Source organism: Embiotoca jacksoni, unplaced genomic scaffold, assembly GCF_022577435.1.
Source record: "Embiotoca jacksoni isolate LCO1_2020_lvr unplaced genomic scaffold, fEmbJac1.0.p SCAF_62, whole genome shotgun sequence".
NCBI lineage: Eukaryota > Metazoa > Chordata > Actinopteri > Embiotocidae > Embiotoca > Embiotoca jacksoni.
Window position 1 is genome coordinate 538,559 of NW_027185417.1, and position 17,016 is coordinate 555,574.

The 17,016-nt window shown below is 43.7% G+C and overlaps 1 protein-coding gene across 1 annotated transcript in view; it reads left to right on the forward strand.

The window, feature by feature from the left end:
• Nucleotides 1-5,652: 5,652 nt before the first annotated feature.
• larp1 (La ribonucleoprotein 1, translational regulator) overlaps nucleotides 5,653-17,016 on the forward strand; it is a 41,085-nt gene continuing 29,721 nt past the window's right edge. Inside the window, 1 exon segment of the mRNA XM_069174906.1 lies at nucleotides 5,653-6,419. Within this exon segment, the coding sequence (XP_069031007.1) occupies nucleotides 5,963-6,419 (457 nt within the window). The 5' untranslated portion in view covers nucleotides 5,653-5,962.

The window sequence follows — 17,016 nt, forward strand, 5'->3', positions numbered from 1 at the left end:
CTTTTCTTCCATTATTTAGTATGTACAAATACTTGCAGTATATTGTACGCACCATTCTTGGATTTTATTTTCATTTCCTAAATTTGGTCTCGTACAATAATAGATTAAATGAAATATTCCCGGTACAGCAAAAAACTGAATGAGACCACAGTGACAGGCAGAACTGGTCTGACAATAAAAAAAAATTAAAAAAAAGTTTCTACTCAGCAGCTTCTGAACTTGGAAATCTGGGCTGTGAGTCACATCTTGAATTTGGCAAGCAGTCAGCTCACGTCAAATGAATGTTCTCAAAATACACTTAATAACCTTTTTCAGCCGGAGATTTCAGACACACCTTAAAACAAACTTTGCGACAGCGTCAACGTGTCTGCGTTTGAGATTTATTCTAGATTCTCAGGTTTTGTCAGGAAAAAAAAAATCGTGCTCCTCCACTTGATCGATGGAATTCACCGCGTTAAAAAAAAAAGGACAACGTGTGAATCGAAAACACCTCGATGCTTATGAAAAAAAAAAAAGGGTCCACAAAGGCCCCACGGGCTCATCTTGCTTACGGGGCAAATCCACCATTTAACCGTGATTTGCTGACCAGCTGCTGACTTGTGTTTTCATCCCAGTGGCCCTTTGCCATTTCACTGCTGATTACACTGCTAAAGAGCTCCGGTGAGCTGGACAATGCCAGAGAGCTTTACATGTCACCAGTGTCATCGGCCACAAAGAATAGACGGCCGCCAGCGAACAGAATTTCAGCCTGTTTACAGTGTGGGGCCTCGATGTGTGTGTGTGTGTGTGTGTGTGTGTGCGTGTGTGTGTGTGTGTGTGTGTCGTGCGACGAGTCCTGCAGCTTCAACAAGAAGGACGTTCGTAACGCGTCACCTCTCGTACATTCAGAGAGTCACACGATAACAAACTTTTGAGATGTTTGCCGTAAAAAAACAACAACAACAACAACAAGTCGACAGGGGTCAAGCTGAAACCGCTTTTGTACGTTTGTGTGTTTAAATGCGCGTGATGGGACGCTGAGGTCGTGTTTTATTCTAAAGGAGGAAAAAAAAAAAAAAAATCACAACCATGTTTTTTTTAATTTCATGGCTGGAAACGCGTTTTTAGAGTCGATGTGAGTTCACGCTACGATTAAATCTGCCTGCGAGGGTCGTCGAGGCGGCCGACAGAATCAGAAAGTCCGATTTTGTTTGCGACTGTGTAAAATCGAAGGCGCGGACGATGGGTTATTTTGAAATGATTCAAAATTTAGAGTAAATCTGCGCCAGCAATTCGCAGCTGTCGACCGTAAACAGAACTCTCATCAGCTGTGACGTCACTTCAATCGACTGTAACATGACCTGCGTAATATAATTAATCGAAGCAACGACTGAAGTACATCGAGGAGGGCCGCTTGCAAAAAAAAACAACAAGCATCTGACATAATTATGTCCTGAGAGGATCATATATTTGTTGGTATATTTCATATCCGGCTGCTGTGAACCTCGGCCTCGTCTGTCCCGGGACAGACCTCAAGGTGACGCAGACATTCTGTCTGTCTGGACGGTGTTGTTACGGACGGCGTCGCCCGGCCGAGACAAAACAAAAGAGAGAGCCAGAGAGGTCGGGAGGTGACGATCCGTCGCGTCGACAATCATTTTGCCGCATTTAAAAGAGGCGCTCGTGCGAAATATTGTTCGTCACTGTTTTTGGTCTGGTCCCAAAGTATAAAAGTATCAAATCGTCTCGTAATTACTTCTCCCGAATCCTCTTATCTCGCTTCTTTTAAAGGTCCGAGTCCGACCTGGCGGGACGTTGTTCAAACCGGCTGCGATATTGGTTCCGGGGTGCCTCAAGGATTTGTGTTGGGTCCCCTTCTCCTCTCAGCCGACGCCACCTCCCCCTCGGCTCAGTTATCTTCCTCCCGGTCTCGCCTCTCAACATCGCTACGCCGACGACGCGCCGCTCCATCTGTCCTCCACCCGACCGCATAAATGGATATATACGCTCGCTCTTTCCAACGAAGCGTGAAAGAAATCAGGTCGACGCTGAGCGACGGACGACCTGATAAAAGGCTTCGTGGCTTCGGGCGTTCTGGTGTTAAAACTCTTTCGCGATTAAACGAAACACCCGTTCGCGGCGTGGAATAAGTCGCGCTCCCTTCGGTTGACTTTTATGTTGTGAATGATGTGTGAGTGCTCATTTCCAGATGTTTTTGAACAGTATTTTCACGCGTGTCGTCGTCTGGGACTTTCAGGGCCTCGGCTTTTTCCAGCTTCACTTTTCGAGCCTTTGTTATTCAGGCCGCGGGAGGACATGTTAACCGTTCGCTCTCCTCTTCCACCCGGGGGGGGGGGGGACTGACTGCTTGACAGCCTCGTGAAATGTGAGTAACAGCCAGAGGGAGGCGGCCGGTCCGGTCTTGTCCACCACGCCTACGTTCGAGGCTGGGGATTTTGGTCCTTATCCACCGGGGGAGGGAGGAGGGAGGGAGGAGGTAGGGAAGAGGGTGGAGGTTTTCTCACTTTTGATCCCGTAGGTTTGAATTGCTGCAACTGATTTCCCTTCTCAGTATTTATTTCACTCTTAAACGTTGTGTTTCATGTGTTAAACTGCAAGAAAACAATTCCGCTAATTAACTCAAAACTTAATTCACATTTATACCAGATTTTTTTGGGGGGGGAGAATTTGGAACATATTCGGTAAATTTCAATGATTAAAAACTACCAAAAAAAACAAAAACAAAACAACAACATCCTAAACTAATCACGTTTCTCACATTTGTTTTTTTATAGCTTCTGCATTTCCTGTGTCAAAGAGCAAAAGCATAAACATTTATTTCTTTAGGCCACTGGGTCAGTTTTATATTACCGTGTCGTATTTACAGGCCTTCAGACCCAATAAAATCAGCTGTGCTTGCATTAAAGAGGGCTGACGTCATCTTTTAATGGTCTCGTGAGTAAACATCAGCCGTCGGAGAGCGTGAGGGCGCGCGCGGTGGATTGTGTTTTCACGGTGACTTGTCGTTAGTGTTTCTATTCACTCTCCGTCTCCACAGTCGCTCTCATCGTTCGCGACGCTCTTTTCCCCGTCATTCAAACCCCGGCGCCCGATGCCGCGCCCCTTTCTTAATCATGCAACTGTTCACAGTTGGCTGTGGGAAAATACAATGCGTGCCAGGATCGTTTCGGCGGCATATTTGAAGCTTTAGTCACGAACACGGCGGGAATCCTGGAGGATGTGAGCGGCCGACGAGGCTCCCGAGCTCGTTCGATGTGGACGGTGAGAGATTAAAAGGTGGTCGACCTAATTATAGCAAAATGGTCCTCGTGGAGTTTGTTGCTATTCAGCATTTTAATATCATGATATTATTATTATTATTTTTTTTTTTAAGAGTTCTACCTTTTAAACGCTTGATTATTCTGGTGTTTTGTTTTTACTCCTCTATGACAATTTTCTGTAGCTCTACTTACTTTATAGATCAAAGTTTTTGATTAAATAAACAAAAACAAAAACTTAGTGATAAACACACGACAAACAAATGATGTGATACTTTGTTCTAGATTAAGTTAACTGGCGGTATAATGGTTGTAAGAGTAGCATGACAACTTAAAAATAGGCTACTTGATACGCATGAATTGATCATTATAATTCAATTATGTAGAGCCGTTCTTGTGCAAACAATACCTCTGTATTTAGACTTAAATAAGAATTTAAATGCACGATATTTTACGTGCAGCTTAATATCTTTTACACTGCGGTGCTGCTGCATGTTCTTAAATAAAGGATCTGAATACCTTAACAGCCTCCGATCTAATCTAAATGCTGGATATCACTAACTATGACTTTGATGATTAATCAATGACTGCAGAGACTTCAGCCATTTTCTGATTTAAAAAAAAAAAAAAATTGTATTATTATTTTTTTTTAGAAACACACATTCACTTTCACTCTCACACACTCTTGAGTATCAAATAGCAGACGGTAGGTCAGACTTTAACCTCTATTGTATAATCAACACAGGCAAAAAAAAAAAAAAGGGCCCTTTAAAGCTGAGCCACACGTTGGATGTCACCGCAAACACAACTGACAGGCAGCCGACAGACGCAGCGCTGACGCAAACTTAAACGAGCAGTACGTTGTGGAGAAAGTACGAAGTTTCATTAAAAAAAAAAAAAAAAGAAAAGAAAAGAAAAAGAAATGCCTAAATATGTCTGGAAATCAAGATTGAGAGCGTGAGCGCACACGTGCAGCCCCGGTGAGGACACGTGTGTAGTATGTGGGGAAGGTGAAGAGACGTTTACGTACGTTTTCCCCAACTTCGTTTCACAGATTATAGAAAAGACAGGGAAGAAAAAAAAAAAAAAGTTTCATCACATGTAGGAGGTTTTATAAGCCGGTAGTTGCAGTGAAAGGTTTTGTGTTTTGAACAGATATTTAATGAGGTTACGATGATTTGCGGACGCGTCCAGAGGGTGAGAGCGACGTCACGCGGATCCGTGCTGCGTTCAAGTTCGTCGGAAACGTCTGACGTGGAAATTCATTATTTGAAAAAGGATAAAATAAAAAAAAGCGGGAGATTACAGGCAGTGAAAGAACTGAATAAATACTAGAGGGGCAAATATTAGCCAATTAATTAATTGTTGATCGACTGAAATCAAATTGCCAACTATTTTTTTTTATAATTGATTAATTGTTTTGAGTAGTTTTATATTAAAAAAAAAACAACTTAAATGTGATTATTTTCAGATTCCTTCGGTCCTCTATGATAATAAACTGAATGTTTTGGTTGTGTCACAATAAAACATTTTACGCAGCACCTTCGACTTTGGAAAACACTGTTCAATATTTTTTTGTTGTTGTATTTTCTGACATTTTAAAGACCAAACCGTTGATTAATTACTGAGAAAAATAATCTAACAATTCCAGAAGAAAATTCCTTTTAACGGGAGTAAAAACATCAGTGAGAACCAGACTCAGAAGTGGGCGGATGTCTGCTTCGACCAGTTGGGATGAGGGGAGAGCAGAGAGAGAAAAGAACAGTATAGAGAGACAACAAACAATAAACATTGGGTAGGTTGGTCAATAACCGCAGATCATGATGCATTGTGATAGATTAAACTACACTCCATCTCAACCAGCTGCCACATTAAACAGCATAAATAATAATATAACTGATTTAGAAAATATGAAAGGAAGTCTAAATTACTATTCATAAGACTTAAATGTAAATTCAGAGTTGTTAAGGATTTGAAGACTTCTCACATGACTGGTATTAAGCTAAATGTAACACACGAGTTGTTTTTTTTTTTTTTTTTTTTTTATAAAATATTTGATTCTGAATTGGTCATATTAACAATAAAGGCCTATTTGTGTTTCTGCACAGCTAAAAACAAAAAAAGAAACCACCTCTCCTGGGACCAAAAAAAAAAAAAAAAAAAAAAGTAATCCACTTAAATTTAGCTGGACTATATTTAACAGCTAACTTAATTCAAAATAAATGCTGGGAATGCGTTATACACTTCGTTACTAAACGAATGCGACCCAACAAAAGAGTGGTCTCTTCGGGACTTCCGAATTGGAAAATTAGTTTTATGACGAGGAAGCACTTGAAAGCAGCACCTCGACCTGACCTAAAAGCGCGCTCCCGCGCCTTACGTGGCTACTCCCCCCTCCAACACCGTACGTGCGCGCACCCTTCTATCGCGTGGTGGGGATCATCCATGTTGCTGCTACTGGTGTAGATAAGGTTGTAATCCTGAGAGGCCCTCGGACACGTTTCTTTATTTTTTTTTTATATGTTTTAATCCAGCGCCGGCCGCTCCGCGTCTTCGACTGAAAAGCTCGCCTGGTCTGGGAGCGACAGAGGAGCGGCAGACTCCGCGGAACAACTCCACATTTCCCTTTGAAATTGAAGGCGAATTCGGGCCGGGAGGGGGGAGGACTGGTAATCCTGAGGGGGGAAGAAAGACGGCGGTGGGAAATGGCCACTCAGGTGGAGGCTCTCCTGCCCGGCAACCCGCTCGCCAAGGCGGAGGAGCACGGTAAAGTGATCCGCGGCGAGCCGGAGCAGCAGCAGCAGCAGCAGCAGCAGGGCGGCCGGGGCGACGGGGCCAAGCGGCAGACGGGTGTCGCCGAGCAGGGGGGCGGCAGCAGCAGCGGCAGCGGTAGCGGTAGCGGCGGCGGCGGCGGCAGCGGCAGCAGCAGCGGCAGCAGCAGCCCCGGACAGGGAGGGACCCCCGGCGCGGAGGAGCAGACCTCCAAGCGGGCGACGGAGGAGGGCAAAGCCGGCTGTGACAGCGAGGACAAGCTAAGCGAGGAGGGCGTTAAAGGCGGCAGCAGAAAGGAGTTTACTGAAGCTCCCCCGCCCAAGGTGAACCCGTGGACTAGGAAAATGAATGCGGTGACCGTGGTCAGCGTGAATGGACAAGCACACCACGGTCTGTACACCCTCCTTTTTACATGTTAATTCACCGCCTGTCAAAGTGTTGTGTGTGTCAGTGTCTGTCCGTGCAGGTGTGGTCGCACACGGGGCCGACCGTGCTGCTGCCAACAGGTTAGCACATATTGAGGCAAAATTAAATTAAATAAAATTTAAAAAAAAAAAAAAAAAGCCCTAGTTTGTGGTTGCTCCCCTGCAGGTTTGGTTATATTTGGACTGACCCCCCCCCCCCCTCCTCCTCTCTTCTCACAGAGAGCTATTCTTGGGGATCATCGCTGATTGCGCAACACCCTCTTTATTTTTTTTAATTTTATTTATTTTTTTTAAACAAAAAAAAAAAAAAACGAGTTAAAATGCTCCCAAAATGTCCCGCAGGGACTCTTTAACTGGACTTTCCCCTGTACTCGGGCTCCGTGTTGGGAGTAAATTAGTATTAATCTGAAGGGTCGAGGGTGAAATCGGTGGCTCCGGGTCCCCAAAACAGCCTTTTAATGAGCACGTTGTGCTCGTGAAGTTTCTCTTCTGGGTGTCATGACACCCGAGAAACATGCCTGAATTTTTTTCCCAAGTTTTTCGGACTTTTTTTTTTTTTTCAGGAGCGTTTTGATATATTTTTTTTAATTTAATTTTTTTTAAGCAGTGTCACTTGCAGATACTTTTTTTTATTATTTTAAATTTTTTTTTTTTTTAACTTTCAAGTCAAACCTTGTTGACACGCGCAGAAGGACGTCAACGCGACTTCCGCCCGTGTCTTCGCTATTGCATCAATTATCGAGAAGGAGCCGTGAAGCTCGGCCGGTTGTGCGGCAGTTTTTTTTTTGTTTGTTTTGTTTTTTTCTTTTAACCGGCTAACAATAGCGCCGAGTCTCCTCTGTGGCCTAGTCCGTCGACGAGCCCTTTTCCCGGTTCAGATGCTAACTTAGCCTCCACGGTGGCTAACCGTCCTCTCCCACGCGCCCCCCCCCGTGTCAAACATTGTCCGTTTCTAAGATTAATTTCCGACACTTAAAAAAAAAAAAAAAAATCCCCAAAAAACAAACAACCTGAAACATCTGCTCGTTTAATCCTTTAAAAAAAAAAAAAAAAAAAGGGAGAGAGGGGAGAAAAAAAAAAAAAAAAGCAGGTTTGTTTATGGCGACGTCACGTGTTCTCTCCACGTGTTCCCCGAGAGAAAGGCATGGTAGCTCGCTAAGCTGGCTAGTTTAGCCGACCGACTGCGCCGAGATCCGCAGCCGCATATCGTCTCGGTTTCTCCCCCCTCCTCCCTTCCTCTCCCCCCCACGTGAGACAGTCCGGCTGCTCCGCTGTTATAAAGCCGGCTGTCATTAACCGTGTTGTCGGTTGTCAGACCAAAAAAAAACAGACGTCCGGCTAAGCATTGTTAGCACGTAGTACGCTCAGCAGGCGGAGGAGTCATCGTGGCTTTCTTGCGTGATCTCGTAGCAGCAAATTACCAGTATGCGCGTCACGTCAATCAAAAACACACTCTCTAATCCCAACTTTGTCAGGTTTGATCTGTAAATTACGAGTCAACATCACCCCCCCCCCACCCACCCACCTCCACCCCTGGATTGCATGGATTTGCTCCAGTGGTTGAAGCTTGCACCACCCAAAAAAAAAAAAAAAACTCTCTTTTCGTGTTGCATTCAAAGACCAAAGTTGTTTAAACTCATAATTTTGTGGTTTGAAACCTTCTTACACTTTGCCATCGTAGGCGTTGTGTTTGTAGGATTTCGGACTTCTCGTGGATTATTAATTGCGAATAATCTCGTCGCGACATGAGGAGGTTTGATTTTTTTTTTTTTTTTTTTGTAGGTGGCGTTTCACAAAAGAAAAGGGACAAAAACAAAGGAAAGGACGCGTATAACTACGAAGCATAAAATGCGGCGCTGCTTTAAAGTAATTTTCTAAAGACGGCGACATCCTTTATTATCCCAAAAACAAGATCCTGAGCGTCTGTCGTAGATACGATTTTAGAAAGCTGAACATGTGGAGATGTGTGTATATATATATAATATAATCAGCTGCGATAAAAGAGTGGATTTAGATCGAGCAGTACTTTATAAAAAATAAAAAAAATTGTTGTGCTCTCGACTCGCAAGACTTTAAAAAAACACGATTCAGCTCGGTAACCAGGAGATTACCAAGTAAACGCCTGCTGCTCAGCGTGGCTTGTGAGTTGGTAGTATTACCGAGACCACGATTTATCTCGTCATTAGGGTGTGGCCGCATGCCTACTTATTATCAACAACAACCACCACCGAGACTGCACAACATAACGGCAGTTTCCTGCTCTGCGTAGAGTGGCCTGGTGTCCACAGCCCCTTTTTTTAAAGGTCCACTGTGGAGTTTACATGTAAACAAAAGTGATGTTTACACGCAGCGATATCACCCGCTGAACGGTTTCCTCTCGAGGCCGGTCGAACGCCGTTTTGTTTTTTTGTATTCCTCATTAAACATCCGGAAAGGCGACGAATTGAATGTGTTTTAAATTGTGCTTTTTTTTTTTTTTTTTTTTTTTTTTTTATTCACCCGTATTCGCTCGGTCCCTTTTTTTTTTTGTTTTAATGTTTTTTGTGATCGTTTTATGAGGATGTGATGAAATCTAGGCAGCGTGAAGACACCGCTGGTTAAAAAAAAAAAAACCCTTCCAGATGTGGTCACCCTGGATTTGGCTTCCAATTCATTTGTTGTTGTTGTTTTGGGGGGGGGGGGGGGGGGGGGTGGCGAGTAGAGCTGTCACCATGGAAACGGGTCAACGATCTTTCTCTGTTCATTTGACTTTGACCGCCAGCTGTTTGGTACAAATCATCGGGCTCTTCGTCGTAAAAGCGTCGTAAACGATTGGTGCCATTAAATATATGTATATATATTTTTAAATGACGCTATCAAAAGAACCCAGTCAAACCTCAGCGATGGAAACATGACTTTTCCGTTTGTTCCTTTCAGATGTTTCTATACAGATTTAATATAAATGATTCCAACGATGATGCAACACGACGCCGATCAGTTCACAAAACAACTGCAGGTGATTATTATAATAGTCGCGACGGGTCTTAAGCGTGACGCGTCTGCTCACTCCGTCCAGTCAAGATTTAACTTCGTCGAGCTGATTTCCTGTCGGTTGTGACCTCGCCCCTGGAAATATCGATCGTCTATTTCCTTTTATGTGTAACCGCACAGGAAGTTGCTCGTTCTCGGTGAGTGCAGGAGCAGAGACGGGTATTGATGAGCGTTTGATAACGAGCCGTGTTATTAACATCTTCGGGTTGTTGCCCTCACGAGCTCCCGCAGATCTACTTCCTGTCCTGCCTGCTTCTTTTTTTATTTTCTTTTTTTTTATTATTCTTTCTTCGCCAATTCACTGGAAAGCAAATTTCACCAGGAAAATAATCGAGTCCGACTTCGTGAGGACCGACTGCGGCGCAGAAGCTGCCCTTCTGACATTTTCGCTGAATCACTGCTCGGTTCTTGTGCCCGCCGGATCTGCAGTAAGTTGTTTTGTGTGTTTTCCTGAAGAAGCCAGATAAACAAACAAACAAAAAAAAAACAAAAAAATCCGATTCTCACGGCAGTGAAATCCAATTTTCCGCAAATGAGATCCTACTGATGGGAACGCGTTACAGTTAAATAACATTAACTCTAACTGACGGCAACATGCGGCCACTTTGGCCGTTCCCTTCGTCCCGCTGCTGCGACGGCACCTGTTGCTCCTGGAAAAATAGTTTCCACGCATCCGAAAACACTTTTTTAAAAAGAGCTGGCGTGTCGCTGCGGGTACGATTTGAAAAGTCCAGTTTGAAGGATTTCGCAGGTGTTCAGACGTCCTTTTTTTTTATACTCCGTTTCCATGGCTGCGGTTATTGGCTCATTTGGTTCGTCTTAATGTTATTGGGTGATAAATCGGTTAAAATAAATTCAAACCGATTCATTTACAAAAAGGATTGCCAGTAATGATCGTTTCGGTGCTTTTTCTAATTAGAAGAGCATAATTTGTGTTTTTTTTTAAATTAATTTTAGAGCTCTGCAGGTGCCTGAACTCGACTTGTACCCGTTAAAGTCAGAGTACTGCCATTATTATGATACTGTGGGCTTTTTTTTCTTCTTCTTTTTTAGATCCAGTCAGTCAGAAAATATTCCTGAGGTTCAGGTTTCGACTCTGCGGATGTTTGTTGGACTTTTGTGTAATTTTGCATGTGGTGTTTCTTCTAAATTATGGCCTCAAGTACTCTTTAATCCGCTACCACATGTTTCTTTTAATTATGGCTCGAAGTAATCTTTAACGCGGTACGATATCGGCGTGATGCCGGAGATTGCGGTCGTAAACATTATTACGATACCGCGTATTGCCAAGTATTCTTTTTTTGTTGTTGTTGTTGTTTTCTTAAATAGCGCAGCACGTCCCCGAAGGTCAAACTTTTGACGATGCGGTTGTTTTTTTTTGACGCAAGTAAAATAAGTTTTTAGTTCGTCCATCTCACTTCAGTTTGTTTCTATTGCAGCAAATTGGGGCCGATCGAGGAGACAGATTGACGTTTATAGCAAAGGCTGCATGCACCTGAAAAACAGGCCTGTAGAAATTTATCAGCACTTGGCGTCTGCGTGCTCGTACAGTTATTTCCTTGCAAAATTCCTCCCCCGCTTGCAAACTGTCTTTAACAGCTTAAAGGTTCTTGCGTTTTGCAGAGAGGAACATTCAAGAAAACAAACCCGACACGGGAGGCATTTAACCATTTAAATATATCGGGTTTGGTGTCGCGATGGACCCGAAATGTTTTAGAGGCGCGAGCCGATTTCCAGTTTTTGGAGATCGGAAGTGATGCCGAGTCGTTTTTAAAGTGCATTTCCTTCTCGCTGCAGCGACGAACGGACGCCGACATGCGACTGTTTGCTTTCGTCTCGGTGGATTCGCGTCCCTGTCGCACGCGGAGGAAACCGTAATCGGAGCACGCTGAAGCTTTGGGTGAAAAGAAAAACCGGTTGTTGAATGAGAGCCGCTTTCTCTTTACGGCTTTTAGTCCGTAAACGTTAAAATAAAATACAAATGAGCAACACGGAGAACATTTAGAAAAACTTTTCTTTCTTTTTTTTTTTTTTTTACAGCGAGTCATCAGATATAAATGTTTATTAACGTTCAGTATTCGTCAACAGTTCGATCGTTTACTACAATGATGTGTGACTGTCATCCGTTAGTTTCTGCAGCTTCCTCGGCTGACGAACGACCACAGGTGAACTCACAGGTGTTAAAAACAAACACATTAAAGAAGTGCCTTAATGTGCTATAATCAGCACATCGGCGGGGGGGGTGGGGGGGTTTAACGAGGTGTCGGGGACCCGGTGAAGGTCGCGGTCCTGGAAGGTGTAAAGTTTTCCTTCTTTGTTTAATATTATTTAAATTTGAACATTTTTGAACAAGACATTTAAAAAAAAAAAAAAAAAAAGTAATGGTAATTTTTACACTTGTAAATTACAGACTAAAAATCAATGCGTTTTATCAATTGCAGCTCCTTTTTAAAATGACAAAATCATAATGAAAATGTATCAAAAACATAAAACTTCTTACTTCATTCGCACTCGACTTAAACACACACACACACACACACACACACACACACACACACACACACACACTGTCGTGTCTCAACTCGTCTAGCCGGAGTACCTTTTATCTGTCGAAGGGGCATCTGGACTCGGTGATAGCGGCACGTCCCTGCGTGGAGATGCGGGTGGAGACTGTTTACATGGAAGACGCGTCCAGTTAGTGGTGGATAACAAAACAATTAAAAAAATAAATAATAAATAAATAAAAGATCTCCTGCATGGGATTCACCTTTTTAAAGCGTGTTCTGGAGTTTGTGAAATGGTTGAAGCAGGACACCGGTTCTTTAGTGTTTGTTGCCTTTTGTAAAAGGGCCGAAACACGCTGCACAAAACTGGGCTTTTTTAGAACCTCTTTTATTTACAATTTTCCGATCGATACGCTGAGTCATCAATCAATACTTCATTATTTACACTGAGCCGGAGAGCTTAAAGTGTGTTTGAACGGCCGCTGAAAGTCGTCTAGTTTCCTGCCGGCGGTGAATAAATCTTCTGTAACGCGTCAGTTTTACGCAAACTGCTAACGGCTCGCCATTTTTTTGTTGTTGTTGTTGTTTTTTTTTTTTTTTTTTGTCAGAATAGCTGATTACCGGAAGCTGCAGTGACGTCGGTACTTCCGGTCCGAGATGAGATGGGCTTTTCAGAATAAAAGCACCAGTGGTTCTGCCCCGATTAAATTCTTTATTTAACAGTGCTTTATTTTAATTCATTCAACGGTATTTTAATTTAACTAACAGGTTGGAGACTTTTATTCTCTGGCACACGTCCTACTGATCTTCTTAAGTGTTTTTTCTTTCTGAAAGACGGACCGACGCGTGATGTGGATTTTTTTTTTTTTTTTTTTTTTTTCCGCAAGTCTCAAGAAGTGTTACGATTTAAATGTTTAGTTTTGAGATGGTGTTGACTCGTGATCTCGCGCCGTCGTATCTCTGTCTGGTTGACTGAAGCCAACTTGTCTCGACGGCCTCCTCCCTGAAAACAACAAGCGAAACTGTTTGAGTCGGTACACGTGTGGCTTCGCCCGCTGCTTTTAAACGCGCCTTGTCGGTCCTTTCTGATTGTAACTGGATTCTTTGTGGTTTGGAGTTTAGTTTCACTCTTTCACTCCCGTTTGTGCCGTTGAATATCGGCTTTGTTGTTCCCTTTTTTTTTTTTTTTTTTTTTTTAACTAGGAAACAACCGGCGGGGAGGCTTTTATTGTGAAAGCCACAAGAGGAAATGCCATGCAGCTGTTCTTCAATATTGGCAAATATGGGCAAAAGAAGTAAAGCCGACAGCTCGTTACTTTTTGGTCTGCGAGACCGCGTCCAACACGTCATCGAGGTAAACGGCGTTTGCTGAAGACTGAATCGCCGACTTGTGAATTACTTGGAAGCATTAAATCAAATTTGGTCACGACTGCAGTTAAAATCCGCAGTCATGAACACGAGATTATTAGGCAGTAATGCTTTCGGCTCGCGGCGGGACGGGAAGCAGCTCAAACCGTGTTTTAAGCAGCTTTCAAAATAAAAGCGTCCGAGAATAGATTTTAGGATTCGTTCGGGACCGGTTTGCGTTGAGCGTCGAGGCTGATCCCAGGTCACCCACCTGTTACATGACCTTGACTTTGTGTGTGTGTGTGTGTGTGTGTGTGTGTGTGTGTGTATCTCTGTGGGTTGTTAATGCAGCTCAGCGTAACACAGGGAGACGCCTCGCTGCTCTATTCTGCTCCGCCTGAGCTCTTTACTCTGCAAGAGATGATGTCACCGCACTGATCATGTGTCGCCGGGGAGAGTATTCTGACGTGTGTGTGTGTGTGTGTGTGTGTGTGTGTGTGTGTGTGTGTGTGTGGCAGGGAGGCGGGCAGTCTGTCGTTTCCTCCATATTTGGTCGTTGCCGACAGACTTCCCTCCTCCGTCGTCACTCTGCTCTGCATGTAACACCTTCAGGCAGCAGACTGAAGACTGTTTTTTTTTTTTTTTTTTTTTTTTTACTCTTTAAATGTTACTTGAAATTCAGACTATTTTACGGGGTCTTTTTTTTTTTTTTAATTTAATTATTTTTTTTTTTTTTATCATACATCTCCAGCCAGTCTTGTGGCTTTTTTGGTGGGAAAATGTTAGCGCACACTTGAACAAATGTCAGCATTTCTTTCCATCTTTCACAGAACGGTTGAAGCACTTCTTGAAATTCACATGTATTTATTTATAGCGTCTTATCATGACTGAGAGCGGGGTTTTGCCTTTTCCACCGTGACGGCGAGGGGGGGGGCATCAAAATCCAACACTTCCCATCGAATAAATAATCTTTCTGATACAATCCGACCTCGGATGCGATGACACAATACACGTGGGAGACGTGATTTAGACAACGGCATCCGTCTTGTGCAGCGGGCCGATTTCCCAACTTTGTGTTTATCCAAGGCCGCAGCGCCGACGTGGCACAAGGTTTTAATTTTAGGCTTCGCCGGCGATCCCCTGTGGGATTTGGAGCAGGTACGGTCGCCCGTGGGAATCCGTCTCCGGTCTGCACCTGAGGTGTGCGCGCTGTCGAGGAAGGGAAAAAAAAAAAAAAAGACATGGGAGCCGGTGAGATTAGAGATAATGGGCAATATCTGAGAGTTATGTTAACGCAAAGTGTCGCTGTGGAAAATGACTGCAGGTTGTTTCAATGTGTAGAAATGAGTATTTAGAAGCAGGGAAACGGGCCGAATGTTGAGCCTCCGAAGGGGAGCGAGGTTGAAGTAACGACACTGCGGGGACAAATGGGAGAGAATGGGTGGTGAATGGGAGCTGGTGGTGGGGGAGGGGGAGGGTGGGGGAGGGGGTGGTGGTGGTGCTGGCTAATGTTAATGGTGGCCTCCGGCGTCCCCGGCGGGCGGCAACAACTGTCTGCGAGGAGCAGCGGTGCAGAAAGACGCAGGAGGAGGAGCAGCGAAGGGAGGCGGTGAAATGAAAGGAGGGTGGAGAGGGTGATGATGCACTTAAGAGGAGTCGCCACTGTGTGTGTGTGTGTGTGTGTGTGTGTGTGTGTGTGTGTGTGTGTGTGTGTGTGTGTGTGTGTGTGTGTGCGTGCTGATGATGATTAGGGGAACAGTTAACAGATGAATGCAGTGTTTTCTCTGCCAGCTGGAGCTCCTCGCAGACATTTACGTCACCGCCTCATAACTGTCCGATTTGCAGTGTCAATCCGTCTATTGTAACAATTTTGAATTTTTTTTTTTTTTTTTTTTATTTCTGCCAACCGCGTGGATGAAACAGCAAAGAACATTTTTATAGGATTTTGGAGTTCCCAGCTTTTATTAATATTGTTGATGGATCTCGTGACTCCTTGTAGTTTAAAATAAATAAAAAATAAATTAAAAAAAGTCGCTCGTGATGACGAAACCCACACGCGATGAGTTTAGGGTGCATCTGTAAATCTTAGCTACGTTTAAAAATAAACGTTTTCATCATTTTATTGTTATTGGATTTTTTTTAGTTTGAATTTCTGACAAAGTTGTTGTTAAGGTTGTGCTGATGCGGGCCTTTTCACTGTTGGCGTGTCGGACGGTATTTCAGATTCAGTTGTTTATTCAGGACCGCGGGGTCCAATGCGGTCGGTACATTTGTCAGTGACGATTTGACAACATGTGTGAGGGCAGCTAATTTGAGCTTTTTTTGAAAGATATATTGAATTGGAGAGCTGCACTGTTGTGATTTATGGTTTTGTTTCACCTCTTCGTGATGCGCTTTAAGGCTCCTGAAAGGGTGTTTTGTTTCATTTTGTTTTCCAGGGATACTTCTGATACTTCTGTCGGCCTTCGTTATGTTTATCTTCTGTGTAGTCACGTCTCTGCAACACACACACACACACACACACACACACACACACACACACACACACACACACACACACACACACACCTGCTCCGTACTTGAGTTTTAGAGAATATAAGGCGGTTATCAGAGCTCGTGCACAGCTGAGCACATAACGCTTAGATAACACCGAGCCTTCACTCCTACCCGTCGAGTCAGACTAGTTCCCGAGCTGCCGTCACGCTCGCAGCTCGAACCCTTCGAACGAAAGATCGGGGGGCGGTGGGGAGGGACTTCGGGGAGTTTTGTGCGTCCGAAGCACCGTGAAGCCAAATTGGACCGATAACGTGTTTAAAGATGTATTTTGGCTCTTTTTCTAATTTACTTAAAAGCTGCGTAAAGTTGCGTATCTGTTTTTCTTTTAAGCTCTGAATATTGTTTAATAATTACGAGGCTCGTCTTAGAGGTGTCCCATATCATATCCTTCCAATAACATCTGTATAATTTTTAGTATGGCAAATACAAGTCATAAAAGTTTTGCCTTCAAATATCCGACCAAAACTGTTTGGTTTAGGGTGACAATTTAAAGGATAAAACTTATTTTGTTACAATCTTATGATTTTCAATTAATAATAGAATATTTTTTTTTCAGTATTTTGCCCCTATGTTTCAAGAATTTGGTATTGCCCACTCCTGGCTGGTTTTCATATTAAAAGAACTTCGTAAATAGGTTGTAATATTTCCTTAGTATTTCCTTGATTGAAGCTAAACCAACGGCTCGGGGACTTTTTGGGGGCCAGTAGGAACTACTTAGTCCCAGGAACCAAAATCTGGAACCAGATTAATGAATTCCCGAAAAAACATTGATTATAACTTTTGCGGTGGTAAATAACCACATGCACTAAAAGTGTCTAAAATGTCTTGAATTAAAGCACTAAATAAGAAGAAAAAGTTCCAGGGATTGAAGCCGTATCGTCGTGGTCTTTTCTGAATGCACTGCTGACTGTGTGACGCCCCGACGGGCAGCAGCTCACAGTCTTGACAGATGTCTCGGCCCCGGGGAGGCTATCGTCTGACCTTAAACTATCATCTGATACGTGCTGAACACTGAGCGGCCCTGTGAGCGAGTGCCGCCTCCTTTCCTAAAGCGGAGGATCGGCGGCGTGCGGATCAGCTGCTCGACGTCGTTTCACCTCCGTGTACAACAGCTGATTGTCCGGT